Raw genomic sequence first — 19,029 nt, 5'->3', positions numbered from 1 at the left:
GTTTCTACTATTCCTGTCTGTTGAATAATTTTTTTTTAAATAAAAATGTTTCTCAAAACCCAACAACTGATCTTTCACTATTTGACTAATTTTTCTTGGAAACATAGTTAAAGTACTGCAGAATTCATTTATAAAGACAAGAAATCACATTTGAAACCTTGTTAAGAATTTAGTATGAATTTCCTAGTAATACTTTTTATCAATAACTATAACAGCATCAGTAATTCATAACAGAATCGGTAAGTCATAACAGTAGAAGAAATAAAGACATCGTATTTTTCCATAATTTACAATTCTGGAAATCAGGAATTCATAGTTCATAGTTGCTGTATTATAATCTCAATGAGAAGAATAACAGGTTCCACTACACATAATTTTCCTTCTATTACCCTGAGATGTATTTTTGTTTTCAGATTTAATGGAAGACAGTTGCCCTTCTGCTGAAAATAACAGAAATTAAGCTACATCTGTGACCATTTCAAGAGTAAATGAAAGAACAAAGCAGAATAAAAACTTTGAATTTTAAGGCAGTGATGATGACTTTTGTGGGGACAGTAGGAAAAGACAGGGAAACAGCTTCATCATGACATTGCTATATAAGCTCAAGGTATTTGCCTAGGAATGCGTTCATTTGTATTTGTTTCCTCAGTATCAGTATAGAGTTTACTCTGTAATAAAGATCGACATGGAGTAATAGAGTATATAATGTATGTTTGATTTCATTATGCACCAGTATTGTCTGCATTTCAAAATGCATGAATTTTGTCATTTGCTTTCCTTTTATTAATCTAAACACAACAACAGCAACCAAATCCAATATAAACTGTTAAAGTGGACCATTTTAATGTCTATCTTACAGCCATCTGTCAGTACTAGTTTGCATAGTTTTTAGTAATATTTAGAAAATTGTTTTCTTGCAAATGGTTCTGGCACTAAATCAGAATTCAGATATAACACAGTTGCCTGTATAATGAAATCTTATTTCGCTGAGATGACAAAGAGATGTCTAATGCTACCCTAAGCTAATCTAGAATGATGACCAAACACCTCACAAAGCTAAAGAAGAATCAAATCAACCTGGAAGGTTGGGGACCAAGTACTTTTTCAAGGTAAAGTATCAGTGAGGTAAATTCTATTCCCCACTCAAATCACAAAATAACTCTTCATAGTTAAATATAAAACCCAAACAGATTCACTTTGCACTTAATTTTGGTGTCATAGGTCATTTACACTTGAGAGAGAGGACTTTGTCTTTCAGGCGTATAGCAACGTGCATTCTGTACTGATTTTACCTTGTGAATGGATTTAATGTTTAATAACTAATGTCTCACGTACAACATGCTACAGTTGTCACCTTAAGGTCCCACTACCATACAGATGACAGGATCAAGATCCAAATCTGAAAGAAGCACTCGGTCTCCAGTCTACCAGTAAGTATTTCCAGATACGTTTCCTGTACTATTTATCAGCTTCAGATTCCAAATCTTTTAGGTATTGAACTGACCCCCCCAGTTAAAAGGAAAGGTGCTAGCAGAGAACCATCAAACCGGACAAACACACCTGAACCGCGGGTGTTGCTTCCACTATATAACGAGAGTGAAGGTGGCCCTGGAGTGAACGTGGGGCAATGGCAGAAGCTACATCCTTGGAATGCTTCATCTAACCTATCCATTCTACATCTGTTATCGCAAGAGGTCTTCAGCTGGAGAGACCTCATGAGCATCTTAATCTGCACCCTAACCTGAGCCACGTTCATGACCTGGCACGAAACAGTCCGAGTAAGCTCCTATTAAACATAAAACTAAATAACTAATGTAGACACCATTTCCCTCCAGGGCAACTCAAGGACTGAAAAGAGTGGTGGGGGCCTCCTCCAGAACCAAACATAAACTGATACCAAGACAAACAGAAAATACCCAACATCACTTCTTAGGAAAGCCGTGACACATATTTATCAAATTTATTTATAAGCAGGGCCAACTAATACTCAAAAACAAGTAATTTATTTCACACGGTATTTGAAAGACCATACTCTGTCAGTATGGGACCAGGGTTTGAGTCAGAAATACTGTTTCCATGTGGAGCATAGGAATGTTGCCATGAGAAGGGACGCGGGTGCAGTCTCTTTATGCATTTCATTATTCAGAACAACTAGGGTTCCCTTCAGCCTCAGGCACAAGAAGCAGACACCAACCAGATGCAGTTGTTAAACTGCCATCCCCATCCTGCTCAGACATAGGATAAAGTGGTGCTGTGACAGAGCATCTCTGTATTACCCCCGGAATACAAAGGCCTTGTGGTGTCCCCAGAGGAAGAGGAGTGACACATTTACAGGCACAAACATCAGAAACTCTGTCTCCCTCTTTGTGCTACTGAAGTAACATTCAAGACAGATTTTAGTGCCATGTCTCTCATTATTCATAAACAGATACCAATACAATCAACACAGTCTAAGTGCCGTATCCAGATTAAGTCAGCTTTTTGAATCAGCTCCAAAATTTGGAATATTAGAAGTAGCCCAAGGGAAATAGATTAGCAAGGAGAGAATACGTGAGGTAGTCAAAAGTGCTTTTTTGTAGAAGATAAATGAAATTAATATGTGGAACAAAATTAGAGCAAGAAATCACAATACTCAAGAGAAAATTTGTGTACTGCTCTACTTTCCTCTCAATCTGTGCATATAATTCCAATTATAACCGTTGGGAGGTTTCGCAACAGCACATTTCAAGGGGAAACTGTACTCTATTTATGCATCTTCAAAAAGATAAATGATCTATCTAAAGGCAGTCAAACAGGGTATTTAGATTACAATCCTTTACTGTTATTTCATTCCTGCAAACAAAAGTTGTTCCTTTCATATTCCTGACATCCTTGTTGGTATCTAACACTGCTGAGGCTAGCCAAAAGATGACATGGTGATCTCTTCTCAGGCCAGTTCAAATAGGAAGAGTTACTTTGATCAGCAAAGCTGCAGCACTACAAAAACAGTGAGTGAAGGATCAAATGACACAGCTTCCATTATTGTTTTATACAAACATCATGCAGCTAGACAACGGACTGGGATTTTGATCCTAAAACATTAAAAGCAATTTGGGAAACGTGCAAGTAAAGCACTACTGAAAGTCATGTCATTCCCTTTCGGTTGTTATGACCTTCACCTCTGCACAGCTTAATTTTGAATAGACAGCTTCATTTATATCTGATATCCTTTACAAAATTTTACATCTTGATATTAGAAACCTTGCCAAAATAATTAATTTTAGTTCACACTTCTAATATAAGTATCAGGAAAGCAAAATCATACTTGACTTTTTAAAGCATTATAATCCTAGTTTTAAATACTTTTAAAGTATTAGCATTAAATTTTTAACAACTTGTCACTGTTTATAGATCTCCTTGCTACCTCTGTAGAAATGTGGTCCATAGTACGTGTCCAGCCAGCCTCCTTTCTTCTCACTGTCTTTGACAAAAAGATCTGTTTCCCATCTTTATTTCAGCCACATACCATTCCTAGCCTGGCATGTTCAGTCAAGAATTCAGATGGTGCAAATAGCTACTGCTGCTAGGAAATAAGTCTGGCACCAGATGGAGCAATCACATAACTCTACTTTTAGCTCAGTTGCACTAACATTAAGATTCAACAGACTCAAAGTGCTGTTCTTCAGAATTTTGGTTTAAATCACCTTTCTTCACTTACTCAACCTTTGTTGTATTAATGTGTCAGCTGAAGCCATCTATCCCTGTCAGGTCTGTCATCTGTATCTAATGTGACAGTTTGTTTTAGGTACATACAGACTTCTTAAACAAATTAGGATTCTCCTTTACGTTAAAGCTGAGAAGCTGTTTGCTTTACTTTGCTATCTAACATCGAACTGTCATTGCAATCTCCACTACTGAGCAGTTAACATCTTTTGTGAAGTGTACTGAAATATCTTGGCTTGCCAGAAGAATTAAGTTTTAGGTTTACAAAAACACATTCTGTTTGAGACATCTGGAATCCACGACTTAAGATTATAAAAAGCGTAGTTTGAATTCATGCATTACTTCTACAAAAAGTAAAAATCTGAGAGGTAAATCTGAATTATAAGAATTCTGAATTACTTCCCTACTTAGTTAATTTTCTGTTAATCTGTAAAAATTCCCCCTACAAATATACACCTATGATGTTGTCATGCAATAAATTTATCTATGTTCCTAAACTTTATCCTGCTACCAGTAATTTATCAAGAAAATGAAAAATTCTTTTTTGTTATATACAAAATGTGTTGCAATGCACACAGACTTCAATGCTGAAGTAAAATTTGCACTTCAGAGCTTTTCCTGATTCACGTGGATTCACTTTATTTAATTTAGAAGATCTATTTGGCAGTCAGGAAGCTCTCTTCACCACCAGTGAACGCTTACCTTGCTGAAGTCAACAGTGCTGTTTTCTCTGCTCACGTCATTTTTGTTTTCAATACAGGCTGGAGCAGACTGTGGGGAAACAATCTGACCTGCTAAAAAAAGTACCGTTATTACAGAATACTCACAATTACAAAGCAACACTTAATTAAATAGTTGTTAAAAAACTACATACATTTCATATCATATGTATATGAAGCATCTAAACATGGCATTTTAATTAAAGACTTATTTAGCGTAACACATTCTCAAAAGACAGAACATTTATCACATGCAGTTAGGAACGGGAGAACGTGATTTAGAAAACTTAAAAGATACTCTTGAACACTGGAAAACAAACTTTCTATGCCAATTAAAGCTTATGGTTTCTAAGATACTTCATTTGAGGAAAGCCCTGCATTCACATAGTTTTTGTAAGCAATTTGTAAGTAATTTTGTAAGTAATGTCAAAAGACAGAACATTAATCATGTGCAATTAGGAATGGGAGAACGTAATTTTGAAAACTTAAAAGATACTCATAGATATTGGAAAGCAAACTTTCTATGCCAACTAAAGCTTATGATTTTTAAGATATTACATTTGAGGAAAGCCCTGCATTCACATAGTTTTGGTAAGTAATTTGAGGAGCTGCCAGTTTTGCGCAATATCTGTCTACAGGAATACTCCTCACTGAATAAAACAGGACTACTAATTTCCATAAATTTAATCATATTTATAAAAATGTCCTGATTATAACAATAGCTACAAAACCCAGCATAAAAGTGGGGTGCTATAAAAATAGATGTAATGGAAATTAAGATGATTTAAAAACTCAATATTGAACAATGTGATTATTGACACGTGTGAAACAAATGTTTCGGCAAACACATTTTCCAGAAATTCCAATGAGGATTTAGTAAAGTATTTTATAGAAGGTTCAAAAAAATCTCAAGATGAGAAGAAGTGTTTAAACATGCCTCAGTTTCAGGTAAGCACACACTAAGTCTTGTGACCAACAAAATTTTGCCAACAGAAGCTGAAATATGGGATTAAGGAACAAGTATATGTCACATAAAGGGTATTTTTACCTAATGCCAACATTGCCCCTGTGCATGGCCAGAGGCCACCATGCACACACTGAGTGTGTGAGGCTGGCAGTAGGGCAGCACGCAAACCCCACAGGGTGACAGGCCGTTCCCTGCTTGCCTTCACTCTTCCTCCCTCCTTGGCATGGCAGAAGCTGCGCACAGCTCTGAACACCACAACAAAGTACAGGAAAAAGTACCAAATATATGAGCCAACTATCTCTTACTGCCCTAACACACACCCGGGAATAACTACAGAGTCCAACTGGCCCAGAGTCAGCATCTCGTGCCCAGCATATATTTGTTTCCATAGCAAATAAAGTCTCTCATATGACTGAGAAAGGATGATGTGAAAACATTGGTTCTGGTGAAAATCAACCTAAACTTACACAGTAACAAAGACCATATGTTCACGATACTTGAAGATGAAGACAGTCAGAAAGTCCTAGGCTAGGCACATTGTCTGTGCAGTCGGGAACGCCACGGTGCGTCCCCTCACACTGCTGTTACACACGCTTGCAGCCCAAGCACGTCCTCAGCCACCGCCAGGGAACGGCGCGATTCGCCTGATCCACGCTGAACAGGACAGGAGCATGCAAGTGTATCTCAACCACTGCCAAAATACTGCAGTATCCAGCTTCTGTCACAGTTGAGCACTACAGTACCCCTAAGTCTGGTCATGAATTCCCAGTTGAAACACTTGCCCAAGGAAAAGGTTGGTTTTCATTAAAATCAACATCTCATTTTCCACTAGGCAAATCTCCCGTGACACAAAACAGTTTTTAGACTCTCTTGCTGCATCCTGGTAGCAGAGCCAGAGAGAGTTCACTTTGATGACGAAGTACAGGAATAGCATGTTTTAAAATGTATTGCTGAAATCTTATTAGATGTATTGATATTAAAGGTGTAAATATTTCCATTTTCTCTCCTTCAGATCAAGAACACATCAAACCAACAATAGAAATTTGGGCTTTTGTTCAACACTACAGTGAAATACACAAAGAAAAAACAGACAATCGGCAAAAACCACGCCCAACAAGCATGTTCACCTAATCAAGCAGATAAAAATAAATCAGGATTAGAATTTACATATGACAAGAATAAAGACTGATTTCAGAAAGCAACATATTAATGTAACTTAAAAGAATTCACATAAAAAAGACTATTAATTCCTAAATGCCACAAGAGACAATTTTTGCAAATTGGAAGACAGAAATTATTAAATATGCAAGATGCTTATAAATGGTCACTCAATTTGTCTGCTTTAATTAGAACTTAAAGAAAAAATATTGAGTTCCATCATTGTTACACCATTACCTTTGCACTATGTATCCCCATGCACTGCTACATACTAATTTTTTTCTGTATTGCTTATTTAGCAGTCTTAGAATTATTTTTACAGGAATCATCCTGTAGTACTGTAACTATTAAAAATAATTAATATATAAATTTTATTTCTGTACTATTTTAGAGATTTTAATAATGTAACAAAAAAAACTTCCACTAATTCTGAAAGACAAGTCACAAAACCCTCAGGAAAAATTTCTGCCCTAACTTACACCCAAAAAACTTTAAATCAAGTAATATTTGACTACCTTAACTCGTAATTTCTTCTTTTAGACACTCCTCTATATTCTAGGATCTATATAAAGGGAAATCCTTGTAATAATTACTCATATACATATTATGTTATAAATATGTTACAGGAAAGCAAAAGAAATACTAGGTCATTATCTTTCTGATGTTAATTAGGGATTTGCATTTCTACTTTTTTTCATGGACCCAAAAATTCCAGAAAATGAGAGCAGGGATATCTGCCACGGAGCTGAAACTATTGACCAACAAAGGAGTGAGAGCGTGGACCACCTGTTATTAATACTGCAGTTTTAACGTCATAATTGGAGGTGTCAAAAGCCTTTAAGCAATTAGCATAACAGTCCAAAGGCTAATTTTTAAACATTGTGTCCACTTTTCCTTTAGGAGAAAAATATGTAAAAATACAGATAGCAGGAAATAAAAGCCACACCAGGAAGTATGCGAAGATTATGAGAATAGCATATGTTCTTTTTCTGTGCCAACAGAAGACCTCAAACTTTGATTTACCCATATGCTGGAGTAAACTGAAAGAACACAAGTTTTACCTTGAGGCAGTAAGAGACGTTTAAACAGCTCTGCAACTTAAGACAGCTTTCTGGATCTTGGAACAGTAAGTTTGGGGTTTTTTCTGTATTGAATAACAAAGACACAAGGTAGAGACGACAGGTAATTTCACTTTTCACATGACAGTCACAGGGAAAGCTTTTTAAAGAGCAGCTTAACCACTGCTGGAATGTGTGTTTCTCAAGCAACAATACAGTCAGTAAAAAGCAAATCTGGAACTTGGTCTCTCTGTGGCCCTTCAAAAGAAAAGACAAAAAGTACTGGGTTTTGGAGGGATTTTTGCTCCTATACACATTTAGTTTCTTAAGTGCCTGTATATTTTGCACCAGATCGTAGGTAGATGAATCTCGTGACCCTCAAGACTGGAGTGCTGCAGTGGATGGCTATAAGCTCTTCAGAAGGGACAGGCAAGGAAGCAGAGGCGGTGGGGCAGCTCTGTATGTTAGGGAGTGTTTCCATTGTATAGAGCTCAATGATCATGATGATAAGGTGGAGTGCTTATGGGTAAGGATGAGGGGGAAGGCCAAGAAGGCAGACAGCCTGCCGGGAGTCTGTTACAGACCACTCAGCCAGGATGAAGAGGTAGGCAAAGCATTCCACAAACGGCTGGCAGAAGTCTCACAATCGCTAGCCCTTGTTCTCATGGAGGACTTCAGCTTACCAGACGTCTGCTGGAAATACAACACGGCAGAGAGGAAACAGTCTAGGAGGTTCCTGGAGGGTGTGGAAGATAACCTCCTGACATAGCTGGTGAGTGAGCCTACCAGGGGAGGTGCCTCACTTGACCTGCTGTTTACTATCAGAGAATGACTGGTGGGAGATGTGGTGGTTGGAGGCCATCTTGGGCTTAGTGACCATGAAATGATAGAGATCTTGATTCTTGGTGAAGTGGCCTGTTCAGGACGCTGTTTGAGAGAGTCCCTTGGGAGACAGTCCTGAAGGGCAAAGGGGTCCAGGAAGGCTGCACATTCTTCAGGAAGGAAGTCTTCAAGGCACAGCAGCAGGCTGTCCCCATGTGCTGCAAGACAAACCAACAGGGAAAATGACCAGCCTGGCTGAACAGGCAGCTTTTGCCTGGGACTCAGGAAAGAAAGGAGAGTTTACCACTTTTGGAAGAAAGGGCAGGCAGCTCAGGAAGAGTACAGGGATCTCATTAGGTTATGCAGAGAGAAAATCAGAAAGGTAAAAGCCCAGCTAAAACTCAGGCTGGCCACTTTTCTAAGAGATAACAAAACACGTCTTTACAAATACAATAATAACAAAAAGAGAGGCAAGGAGAATCTCCATACTTTATTGTATGTGGGGGGAACATTGCCACCAAGGATAAGGAAAAGGCTGAGGTACTTAATGCCTTCTTTGCCTCAGTCTCTAATAGTCAGACTGGTTATTCACAGGATATTCACCCCCCTGAGCTGGAAGACAGGGATGGAGAGCAGAATAAACCCCCCATCTCTCCTACAAGGAAAGGCTGAAGGACCTGGGCTTGTTTAGCCTGAAGAAGGGAAGGCTGAGAGGGGATCTTATAAATGCTTATAAATATCTTAAGGGTGGGTGTCAGGAGAATGGGGCCAGACTCTTTTCACTGGTGCCCCATGACAGGACAAGGGGCAACGGGCACAAACTGAAGCATAGGAAGTTCCACCTGAACATGAGGAAGAACTTCTTTACTCTGAGAGTGACAGAGCCCTGGAACAGGCTGCCTAGAGAGGTTGTGGAGTCTCCTTATCTGCAGATATTCAAAGCCTGCCTGGACGAGGTCCAGTGCAACCTGCTCTAGGTGAACCTGCTTTGGCAGGGGGGTTGGACTAAACGATCCTCAGAGGTCCCTTCCAACCCTTACCAATTCTGTGATTCTGTGATAATCCAGGAGGAAGCAGTTAATGACCTGCTACGCCACCTGGACTCTCACAAGTCTATGGGGCCAGAAGGGATCCACTGAAGAGTACTGAGGGAGCTGGCAGAGGAGCTGGCCAAGGCACTCTCCATCATCTATCAGCAGTCCTGGTTAACAGGGGAGGTCCCAGATTACTGGAGGATCGCCAATGTGACACCCATCTACAAGGAGGGCCAAAAGGAGGATCCAGGGAACTACAGGCCTGTCAGTGTGACCTCTGTGCTGGGGAAGACATGGAGTGGTTCATCTTGAGTGCGCTCACTGGGCATGTGCAGGACAAGCACGGGATCAGGCCCAGTCAGCATGGGTTTATGAAAGGCAGGTCCTACTTGACCAACCTGATCTCCTCCTATGACCAGGTGCCCTGCCTAGTGGATCAGGGAAAGGCTGTGGATGTTATCTACCTGGACTTTAGTAAAGCCTTTGATACTGTCTCCCACAGCATCCTCCTGGAGAAGCTGGCGGCTCATGGCTTAGAAAGGTGTACTCTTTGCTGGGTAAAAAAATGGCTGGATGGCTGAGCCCAGAGAGTTGTGGTGAACGAGTTAAATCCAGTTGGTGGCCGGTCACAAGCAGTGTTCCCCAGGGCTCAGTACTGGGGCCAGTCTTGTTTAATAATGATCTGGATGAGGGGATTGAGTGTACCCTCAGTAAGTTTGCAGATGACACCAAGTTAGGCAGGAGTGTCGATCTGCCCCAAGGATAGGAAGGCCCTGCAGAGGGATCTGGACAGACTGGATCGATGGGCTGAGGCCATGTGTATGACATTTAACAAGGCTCAGTGCCAGGTTCTGCACTTGGGTCACCACAACCCCATGCAACGCTACAGGCATAGGGAGGAGTGGCTGGAAAGCTGCCCGGCAGAAAAGGACCTGGGGGTGCTGGTCAACAGCCGGCTGAACACGAGCCAGCAGTGTGCCCAGGTGGCCAAGAAGGCCAATGGCATGCTGGCTGGTATCAGGAATAGCATGGCCAACAGCAGTAGGGAAGTGATCATGCCCCTGTACTCAGCACTGGAGAGGCCACATCTCAAGTACTGTGTGCAGTTTTGGGCCCCTCACTACAAGAAGGACATTGAGGTGCTGGAGCATGTGCAGAGAAGGGCAACAAAGCTGCTGAAGGGTCTAGAGAATAAGTCTTATGACGAGCAGCTGAGGGAACAGGGGTTGTTTAGTCTGGAGAAGAGGAAGCTGAGGGGAGAGACCTTATCGCTCTCTACAACTCCCTGAAAGGAGGTTGTAGTGAGGCGGTTGTTGGTCTCTTCTCCCAAGTAACTAGCAATAGGACGAGAGGCAATGGCCTCAAGTTGTGTCAGGGGAGGTTTACATTGCATATTAGGAAGAATTTCTTTACTGAAGGAGTGGTCAGGCATTGGAACACGCTGCCCAGGGAAGGGGTTGAGTCACCATCCCTGGAGCTGTTCAAAAAAGGTGTAGATGTGGCACTTCAGGACATAGTTTAGTAGACATGGTGGTGTTGGGTTGATGGTTGGAACTGATGATCTTAGAGGTCTTTTCCAACCTTAATGATTCTAGGATTCTAGATGCAGTGGTACAGTGGCCCTCTCCCTGGGAGCAGGACTGCAATGCTATAGTTATTTTCATATTTGGTAGCCTCCTCTACTTCTGAGCTACGAAGCCACAAAAATACATAAATTCATTTAAGTTTATATATAATTTCATGTTGACTTAAAGGAGATGTCTTTGGGGTGAATACTGTTAAGAACATGAGTAATTCCCAATGGGTTAGGACCAAAACCATACTGATGGTAACCTAGTGAACATTGGCACCACCACGCTACACTGGTTTCCCAATGTTATTTGAAAATACTCAGTTTGCTAAAGCATGTTGGTAACTATATATGTGCTTTACCCTCAAGCCGCTTTTAATTTCAACAACTGATTTTTTTCTCTGAATGAAGGACAGAGTTATTGGCACCATGATGGTCACATGAAGCAACAATCAAATAAAAAGCTATGTGAATGTAGAGGGGAGCTGTCACATTATACCTAGACTAAAAAAAACCAAACATTCAAAACCAGAAAAGCATTTCCTCTCTGATATCCACCAAAATGTCAACTGTCAGCACTGCATTTGTCTCTGGAATATAGGTACACTACATCCAAGTTTTCTACAAATTTTATCTTTGTAATATGGGAGCCTTCAAAGCACTATGTCCAAAAGATTTAAAGAAAAATCAAACCCACAAACAAACACCAAACTAACACCAAACCCTAGCCAGGCTTTAAACTTCCAGTTTGCAATATGGGGTTTAGGCTGGCAAGAATGGTGAAGGCATAAACCTCAACTCCCTCTAAGACTGGATAAGAGCAGCAACAGCCTTGCCATTTATTCAGCTCTTCCACTGTCCTTACCAGTTCCATTTCAGCTCTCTCAAGCAAAACGTTTATTTACACATTGCATAGGGTAAATACAGTATTTTATTTTTTAAAAGTGCAACGTAGTACTTCGAGTCCTTATATATCTAAACTTTAAAAGCCTTGATTTATCCTGCAGTCCATCTACATAAAACATCTGAAGAGCTGCATTCTTTGAGAATTCATCAGAAAGCCATTCAGATTTTTGAAAGTCAAACAAATGCACAATATGGTAGCACTGAAATATCCAGCCTACATACAAAGGAAATTAATACCTAACAGATAAAACCACACTGAAACAGGTGCTAAAGCTTATCTATGTGTAAAAAGCCAATATCAGCACAGTTTTAAAAATATTCTGAATTGGTGTACATAAAAAATGAGTGTTTTTTCAGATAATGCAAAATTGCCAGAGCTTTGAATAGAGCAAGAATTCACACAAAACATATTATGTCATGCAAAGCCAAGCCACTTAAAAATCAAAATCCACCAAAATTAAGTTCATATTTGTTACATTATTAGATGTTTGCATTTGCAGAGAGCTCAGCATTTTGAGACTACTAGTCCTGACAAATTAAAAAAAATAATTACCTCAGTAAATTTAACATCACATGCAACATATTCTTACTCCCTAAAATTTAAAGCACAAGACATTTTAACTATGTGTATTGTATTTATTAATCAAAATCCAAGAGGTCTCTAGAATGCCAGTGACAAAAATCAAGAATAATGTATTCAGATACAAATCACAGTTGATGAAAACAAACTGGATGCAACTGATATATTGAAGGAAACTGAATCAGAAAAGAAGTTGCTAATTTTTCTAGACCATATAGATTTCTCCCCATTCAGATAAAAAACTTGATTTGCAAGCCAGCTACAACAATCTTCAGGCTTTTCACTGCAGCCAATCACCAATTTTCCAAATCCAAATGGACACATTGTCCAGATCAAAAATCATGGATTAAAAACCAGTAAGTTTTCCTAAGCATATGGTCAAATTCTAATCTAACAGAGCAGTGACACCATCTTTGCAAGCTGAATCATGTATGTACTTTCAGACCTCTTGATGCATAACATTTTAAATCGGTGGAGAACCATGTCACTCCCATCGTACCTGCATAACTGCAAGCAGATTTGGTGATTGCTTATAATTTAAGAGGATGAGGAAGAAGTCACTTTACCTGTTTTTCTAATGCTAGGCCTGAATCTCAAGAGTAATTCACATGAAGTCATGCAGTTCTAACTAAAATGCTATGATTTGCAGTTTTACAAACTGATACAAGAAAAATAATGTATAAAGAAATGGCACATTTTTCCCCCCCAAAACAGCATAATTCCACACAAGCTTCTCTTAAGTGTGCCACAGCTTCTGACGAAGGCCTGAGGTATTTTTTTTAATCACGATAGCAAGAAGTTGCATGCTGTCAGGAAACTGAGATGAAGATACGGGTGCACATTTAAAATGATCTGAAGCCCAAGCAAGAATAGGTATTTATACTACCTCTGAACCTTCAGGGAGTTTACAGAACCCAAAGGATAGGAGATGAGGAAGATACAGAGATGAGATGAGCCTGTTAGAGACAGACACAACAAAGACAGAGCAAAATAAAGAAATACAAAGATGAATGATACAGTTTTATACATACAGATTACACATTTTATCATGGGTACAAGGAAATGTGAAAAAAGAAAGAATAAATATCAGATGAAAATGTTCATAAATACAAGTTATATTTCAATAATATAAAAACTTGTGGATAATACAAGTTGATTAAAACATATACATTTCAGAAGAACATAAAACAAAAAGTAGAGCATTAGGTAATTTAGCTAATTTAAGCTAGAATTAACTATCTTTGAGTTTGCCTTCTCTTCAAGCAAAGCAGGAGCAATCCACCTGATCCAGATCCAATGCTGCCAGAAAACCTGGGTGTATATATATAGCATTCATTGTGATTTATTCCCAAAACAAAGGAACACGGTCACATACCTAGGAATGACTTCCTACCCTTTTTACATGGCTCCAAGTAATCTCTCTCCACATGTTAGTATTGACATTCACATGCCATAAACTAGCTTTGAGTTATGGCATAAATGCTTGAAGTGATGCTCAGGAGAGATTAGGAAACTGAGGAAAGTAACAAACACCATCACATAACTGGTAATTTAGACTTACTGGGATACTAAAGCATACTGCCCTAAATTAGACACTCAAGCATAGTCTTAAACACCTTGGCATGTGCTCATACTGCCACAAAACAATGAAGAAGTCCAAACCAGCTCATCACACTAACCGAAATAATGGGAAAAAGGCTTGAAAAAGAACATGTCAAAATGAACTGCTCCAGCAGTTCATCCTGTTGACTCTGAAGATCCCCAATTTAATATGCTATTGCCTTCTTCAAGCTCTTTGGCATATCAATAAATCTCTCCTTGGAATTTCAGAATTTCTCAAAATCAGACACGCTATGTGGCGTAATGTAATTTTTACACTAATAAAGTGTCTATTCTGACGTCAAGGGAGAAGAAGCAGCTATAAATTACATATGCGTGGAACAGAACACAAGCGCAAGATCATGTTGTTATGGATAAAAAACACTCCAGCAAGTTGCATGGAAATACAATCTACAAGTCACTTATTCTGTGTGCTCCTCTCCTCTAGTTCTTTCTTCTTTGACTTCAATCAGTAAAAGGTCTGTTACATGTCATTACATTTATATATATACATGCACACATGTACTCTGCAGTCTAGACTAGAAGTGAAAGTCAGTCAAAAAAACCAAAATAGTTACATCATGAAAACTTGTTTTTCCTAACTACATTTTCAACAAACCAGCTACTTTCCATGCAACATACACTTAAACTCTGAACTGCAGAACTCTACTAAAGAGAAGGCTTATGAAATCATTTTAGCATTTTTGTAACAATAGAAAGGTGCTGTGAATTTGCAATTGTCTTTGGCTTTTTAGACCACATCATAGGAATTTATAGACACAGTTCTCAGGTATCAGAATGAAAAATTTATTGATCTCAATCAAAACAAGTTAAATTGCTTTACAAACCAAACTTTCTAAAGATGATTTACTAATGACATTCATCTTCTTACCTGCCTTTTACAGTATTTATGCTAAAATTACTTGCCACTCTCTATTTTTGGGTATTTGGTGTCAAATTCGACTTTTGGAAAAAAAAAAATCGTTTTTCCTGCTCTTATGCCAAATTTGACTGTCGGTTTTTACTGGAACATCGAAAGCAGGCTTTTAATTCTCACAGTTTTGATGCTTAATGAAAAGTGAAAGTTAAACACAGCATGGCAGCATTAAAAATGCATGGTAAATCCATAGCACCCTGACATCTTAGCCCTGCAGAGGATGTGAAGAAAAGCCATTGTAAACAAAAGATAATACTACTAAATACAAAGCAAATTAATTAGATGGTCTGACAGACTCTTAAACAAAGGAAAAACGGAGGGAGAACATATGTACAACTATCTTCCAGCAAAGATATCTCAGTGGTCTGTCAGCAGCACAGTCATGTATTGAATTTAAGTTTATGTCTTCATTTTCAGACTTTGCTCCTGAACACCTGCAAACTGACACACTGATAAGCCAGTATAGTCAAGAACTTGGACAAAGCAGGGGGTTTGCATCCTCAGCTGTACCATGCAACCCAGATGGCAAGGACTTCTGGCTCTGAACCACCTGTTTTACAAACTACAGACTGCTAAGGATTGTTATCAGTTTAACTGTCTACACTAAACCCAAATTTAACCAAACTGAGAATTTCCTTTGTGCAGAAAAAGTGTCCAAGTTCCCCTGCTTCATTTCAACAGGGACAAATAAGTGGCCCTTCGAAAGCTCCTGGCACTTGCTGTTTCTGAAAATTCTGGTCTTTGATAGAGGTAAACATGCCTCTAAGCTCCTCCATAGTACCCAAGATGATCTGTTCTTCTCCCTGCAGTCTTCTACGAATTAAACTTCTCATACAGAAAGTAAAAGCAATAATAAAATATTTATTATTTTAATACCTTTTTTTTTGTATTAACAAGAGAGAACATTACTGCTACTGTTGGCAATATATGGAACATTTTACGTTCATACATTCTACACAATGTCTGTGTGCAAACAAGAACAAGTAGGTTAAAATGATGCCTTGATTGCATTTTACCAGTTTGTCCTCAGGAAACAAAGATGTGTCTCACAGCACACTCTTGACAATAATATAAGGTGTTTATATCTCTTACTTTTGCTTTCTTTTACACGTATTTAGCTAATTTTTCTTTTGCTTTCATCTGATTTGAAGTTATATTTTAACAACTTGGATTTGTATTATTATGAGAAGCTTGTACAGATGCTCCACGGCAATCTAAAAAGAAATACATAGCTGCAAGGAGCATAACACTGTAGCTGAACTCTAGCATTTGGGTCATGAGGCAAACAGCAGAAGCAAACGATCAGAAACCTCCCTGCTACCCCCGGTCAAGCTTCTAAGGACAGCAGAGTTCCTAAAAGCTGAGCCTTTCAGCATAGATTCCTGCATAATTTACACACCATGTACTATGGTAGGTTACCCAGGGTAAAGAAATAACTGAGTATGCCAGAAGAGGCAGCAGTCGGTGTGCCTGAAATTAGGCAGCTCTCCACTCCTTTAATCCTGGAGTATCGGGGCAACAGTTGCCACTCAAGCCCACAAGCTGTTTATTTGCTGTTATCTTGAAAAGGGAAGAAATTGTGATTCCTTTGCAAACCAAAAACTTGAGACTGAAATTTTCCTCTTCTAAAGTTAATACTAATTTTAGTACAATTCAGGCAGCAAAATAAGATTCAGACTTCTTAATGTTAACAGCGTAGCGGATGGTAAGAGAGAAACTTAAAATAAACCAACTCCTCTTTGCTTTATCACATGGACATTATCTATTTTGAAGAGCTCAATACAGGAGACTGACAAATGTGCACTGGCACTTACAGGACGCAAGTAGAAGACCAATGCTTCAAACTGATTAAAAGACATCTGTGTCCAAAAAGACAGGGTTTGCAACTCCTCACTGTAATTTAGATAAAAAGCTGATTTACCTTTGTATAAATGTTCCTAAAATTATTTAGATTTTTATTGTTCATGATGCATTAACCCAATTTAAATTAACATATGAAAGTGACTAAGCAATTTATTTAATGAGGGGTTGGAGTCCTCTGAGACATATCTACATAAGGACATGAACTGGAATTCAGTAGGTTTTCATCCTGTAAAATAACCACAGACAAATGAAAACTGGTAAGACTGTGTCTCCCTACTTAGAGAATCACTTCAACACTGATCTATTTCCGGGAGGAATTACATTGAAACATGAAGGATCCCACAAGAAACTTTGGCAAAAGTGAGATATTTCTGGAGTGAATTATTGCAACAGTTCCACTAACAGACACAGAAAGTTACTGAAAATGAGCTTATGATACTTTCACAGCTTGACCTGAGAAGTTACTTCTTCAGGAGACCTACTGCTTATTTGTTACATAAGACCTAGTGCAGAAAGCTACAGCATGCAAGCTGGCATCTTGCATCCTGTGAAAACAGAGGAACAGGAATGCTATAGCATTAACTTTCTTAAGTGTCTGCTGAATATTTGTGTAAAGTCATCAGCGAGAGTTGCACAAATCAACAGGAAAGTTGCCATAAAAAGGATGGACAATCATCCTACTTACTTTTACTCTTGTACATCCATATGCATAATCACACACATCTTAATAAATATTTTCTTCCTTACTCTTAAAATGATATTTTGGTATAATTAATATGTTTCTATTTAATATCCTCTTCAGTTGAAATTGTATGTTGCCTTCTAGGTCTGAGAGTCTTTCTCAGGGAAGTGGCTAGATTTAGAAGTACCTATTAGATGGCAATGACTGAAACAAAAGGTCCTTCCTTGAAACCAAAGTTAACCTTTACACCAACAGCCCCATCTTTCCAGATGAGCTGGACTACTACTCCTTCCCCTTCTGCCTTATGCCTCTTGCACCCTGCACCTTCCCTGTGCTATGGCTGTTTCCTCACTCCCCACTTCCCAGGCTGACGGGGAGCTCAGCAGGGCCCTGAACCACAGAAACAGCAGAAGCAACTGAGATTTTACTAACACTAAGGTAATTTATGGAATAAGAGTCACTGTAGTCCAATAGTGTTCAGACAACTTGTGAGTATTGTGATGATACTGGATACAGAGGCTCAGTAATTCTGCAACGTATAATTCTAGTGAATTATTGTAAATATTTTCAAAATTTGTCTGCAAGTTTCATAACACATGCCTGTTTATGTAAAAAATGAAGAGGCAAGAAGAAATGATCTTTCATTATGATTAACCTATAACAACAGTACAACTTATAAAGGCTTCTGTAAAAGGAAGAAAAAAAAAGTTAAGCAAATATTTTACTGTAGAACCAGTCTGCAAACGTGATCTCTTGTTTTTATGAACGTAATCTTCCAGAAAGTGATTTTCTGAAAGAACAAGGTACAGTTCTTGTGGCATTTCTCCAACAGTGTCATCTTGAAAACATTCTTCTCGTTTTCCAACTCCTCAAACTCAACTATGAAATCTGAAGCACCAGTTGAACTAGCTAATGCATATGCTGTCACAGACTTAGAAACTATTCTACCAATCAATTATATTTTAACTAAATAGGCCCTGGATCATCAACAGAAGTCAAAAATAGTCAAATCACATTTCTGGCACTAATAGAGCATGTCCAGAGTTCAGAACAACATTGTACAAAAACGCTCAGGCTTAGTCTGAAGGATCACACAGAGTGCCTGAAAGCACCATACGTGTCCTTGAGTTGAGCTGCGCTGGGGATAATGTGCCATGCCAACTACCTAGGACAGAATGGCACACTCACACAACTAGCCTGCTTCCAACACCTGAGCTAGTTCCCTTGACTATCTCTGCACAGTCCTGAATTGTGCAGGATACCCAAATTTCAAATTTGAACAGGTGTGTTACTGACTGCATAGAAGCAACCACTCTCATATAAAAGGTACCACTTTTACACAGTAGCTTTTCAGAGTAGAATCACACTGAGTTCAAGCTGTGGGTACAAAGCACATGTGCTATGGAACAGGCAGGTGTTATTGAAAGCTCAA

At 38.9% G+C, this 19,029-nt stretch overlaps 1 protein-coding gene across 10 annotated transcripts in view; it reads right to left on the bottom strand.

Moving 5' to 3' along the window:
- Positions 1 to 19,029, bottom strand: part of SLC4A10 (solute carrier family 4 member 10) — a 178,331-nt gene that overhangs the window by 42,352 nt on the left and 116,950 nt on the right. For 9 of the 10 annotated variants that reach the window (XR_012764986.1, XR_012764985.1, XR_012764984.1 and 6 more), the window contains one exon: positions 4,405 to 4,496. Coding sequence is in view for 7 of the 10 variants with exons in the window: in XM_075429856.1 (XP_075285971.1) it covers positions 4,405 to 4,496 (92 nt within the window). In the remaining 3 variants the exon portion in view is untranslated. The remainder of the gene's footprint in view (positions 1 to 4,404; positions 4,497 to 19,029) is intronic. The other variant, XM_009934088.2, reaches the window with a different exon arrangement.

The sequence above is a fragment of the Opisthocomus hoazin genome, chromosome 9, assembly GCF_030867145.1.
Source record: "Opisthocomus hoazin isolate bOpiHoa1 chromosome 9, bOpiHoa1.hap1, whole genome shotgun sequence".
In the NCBI taxonomy this organism is placed as follows: Eukaryota; Metazoa; Chordata; class Aves; order Opisthocomiformes; family Opisthocomidae; genus Opisthocomus; species Opisthocomus hoazin.
Note: the sequence above shows the minus strand (reverse complement) of the source record. Positions and strands in the feature narration are given on the sequence as shown.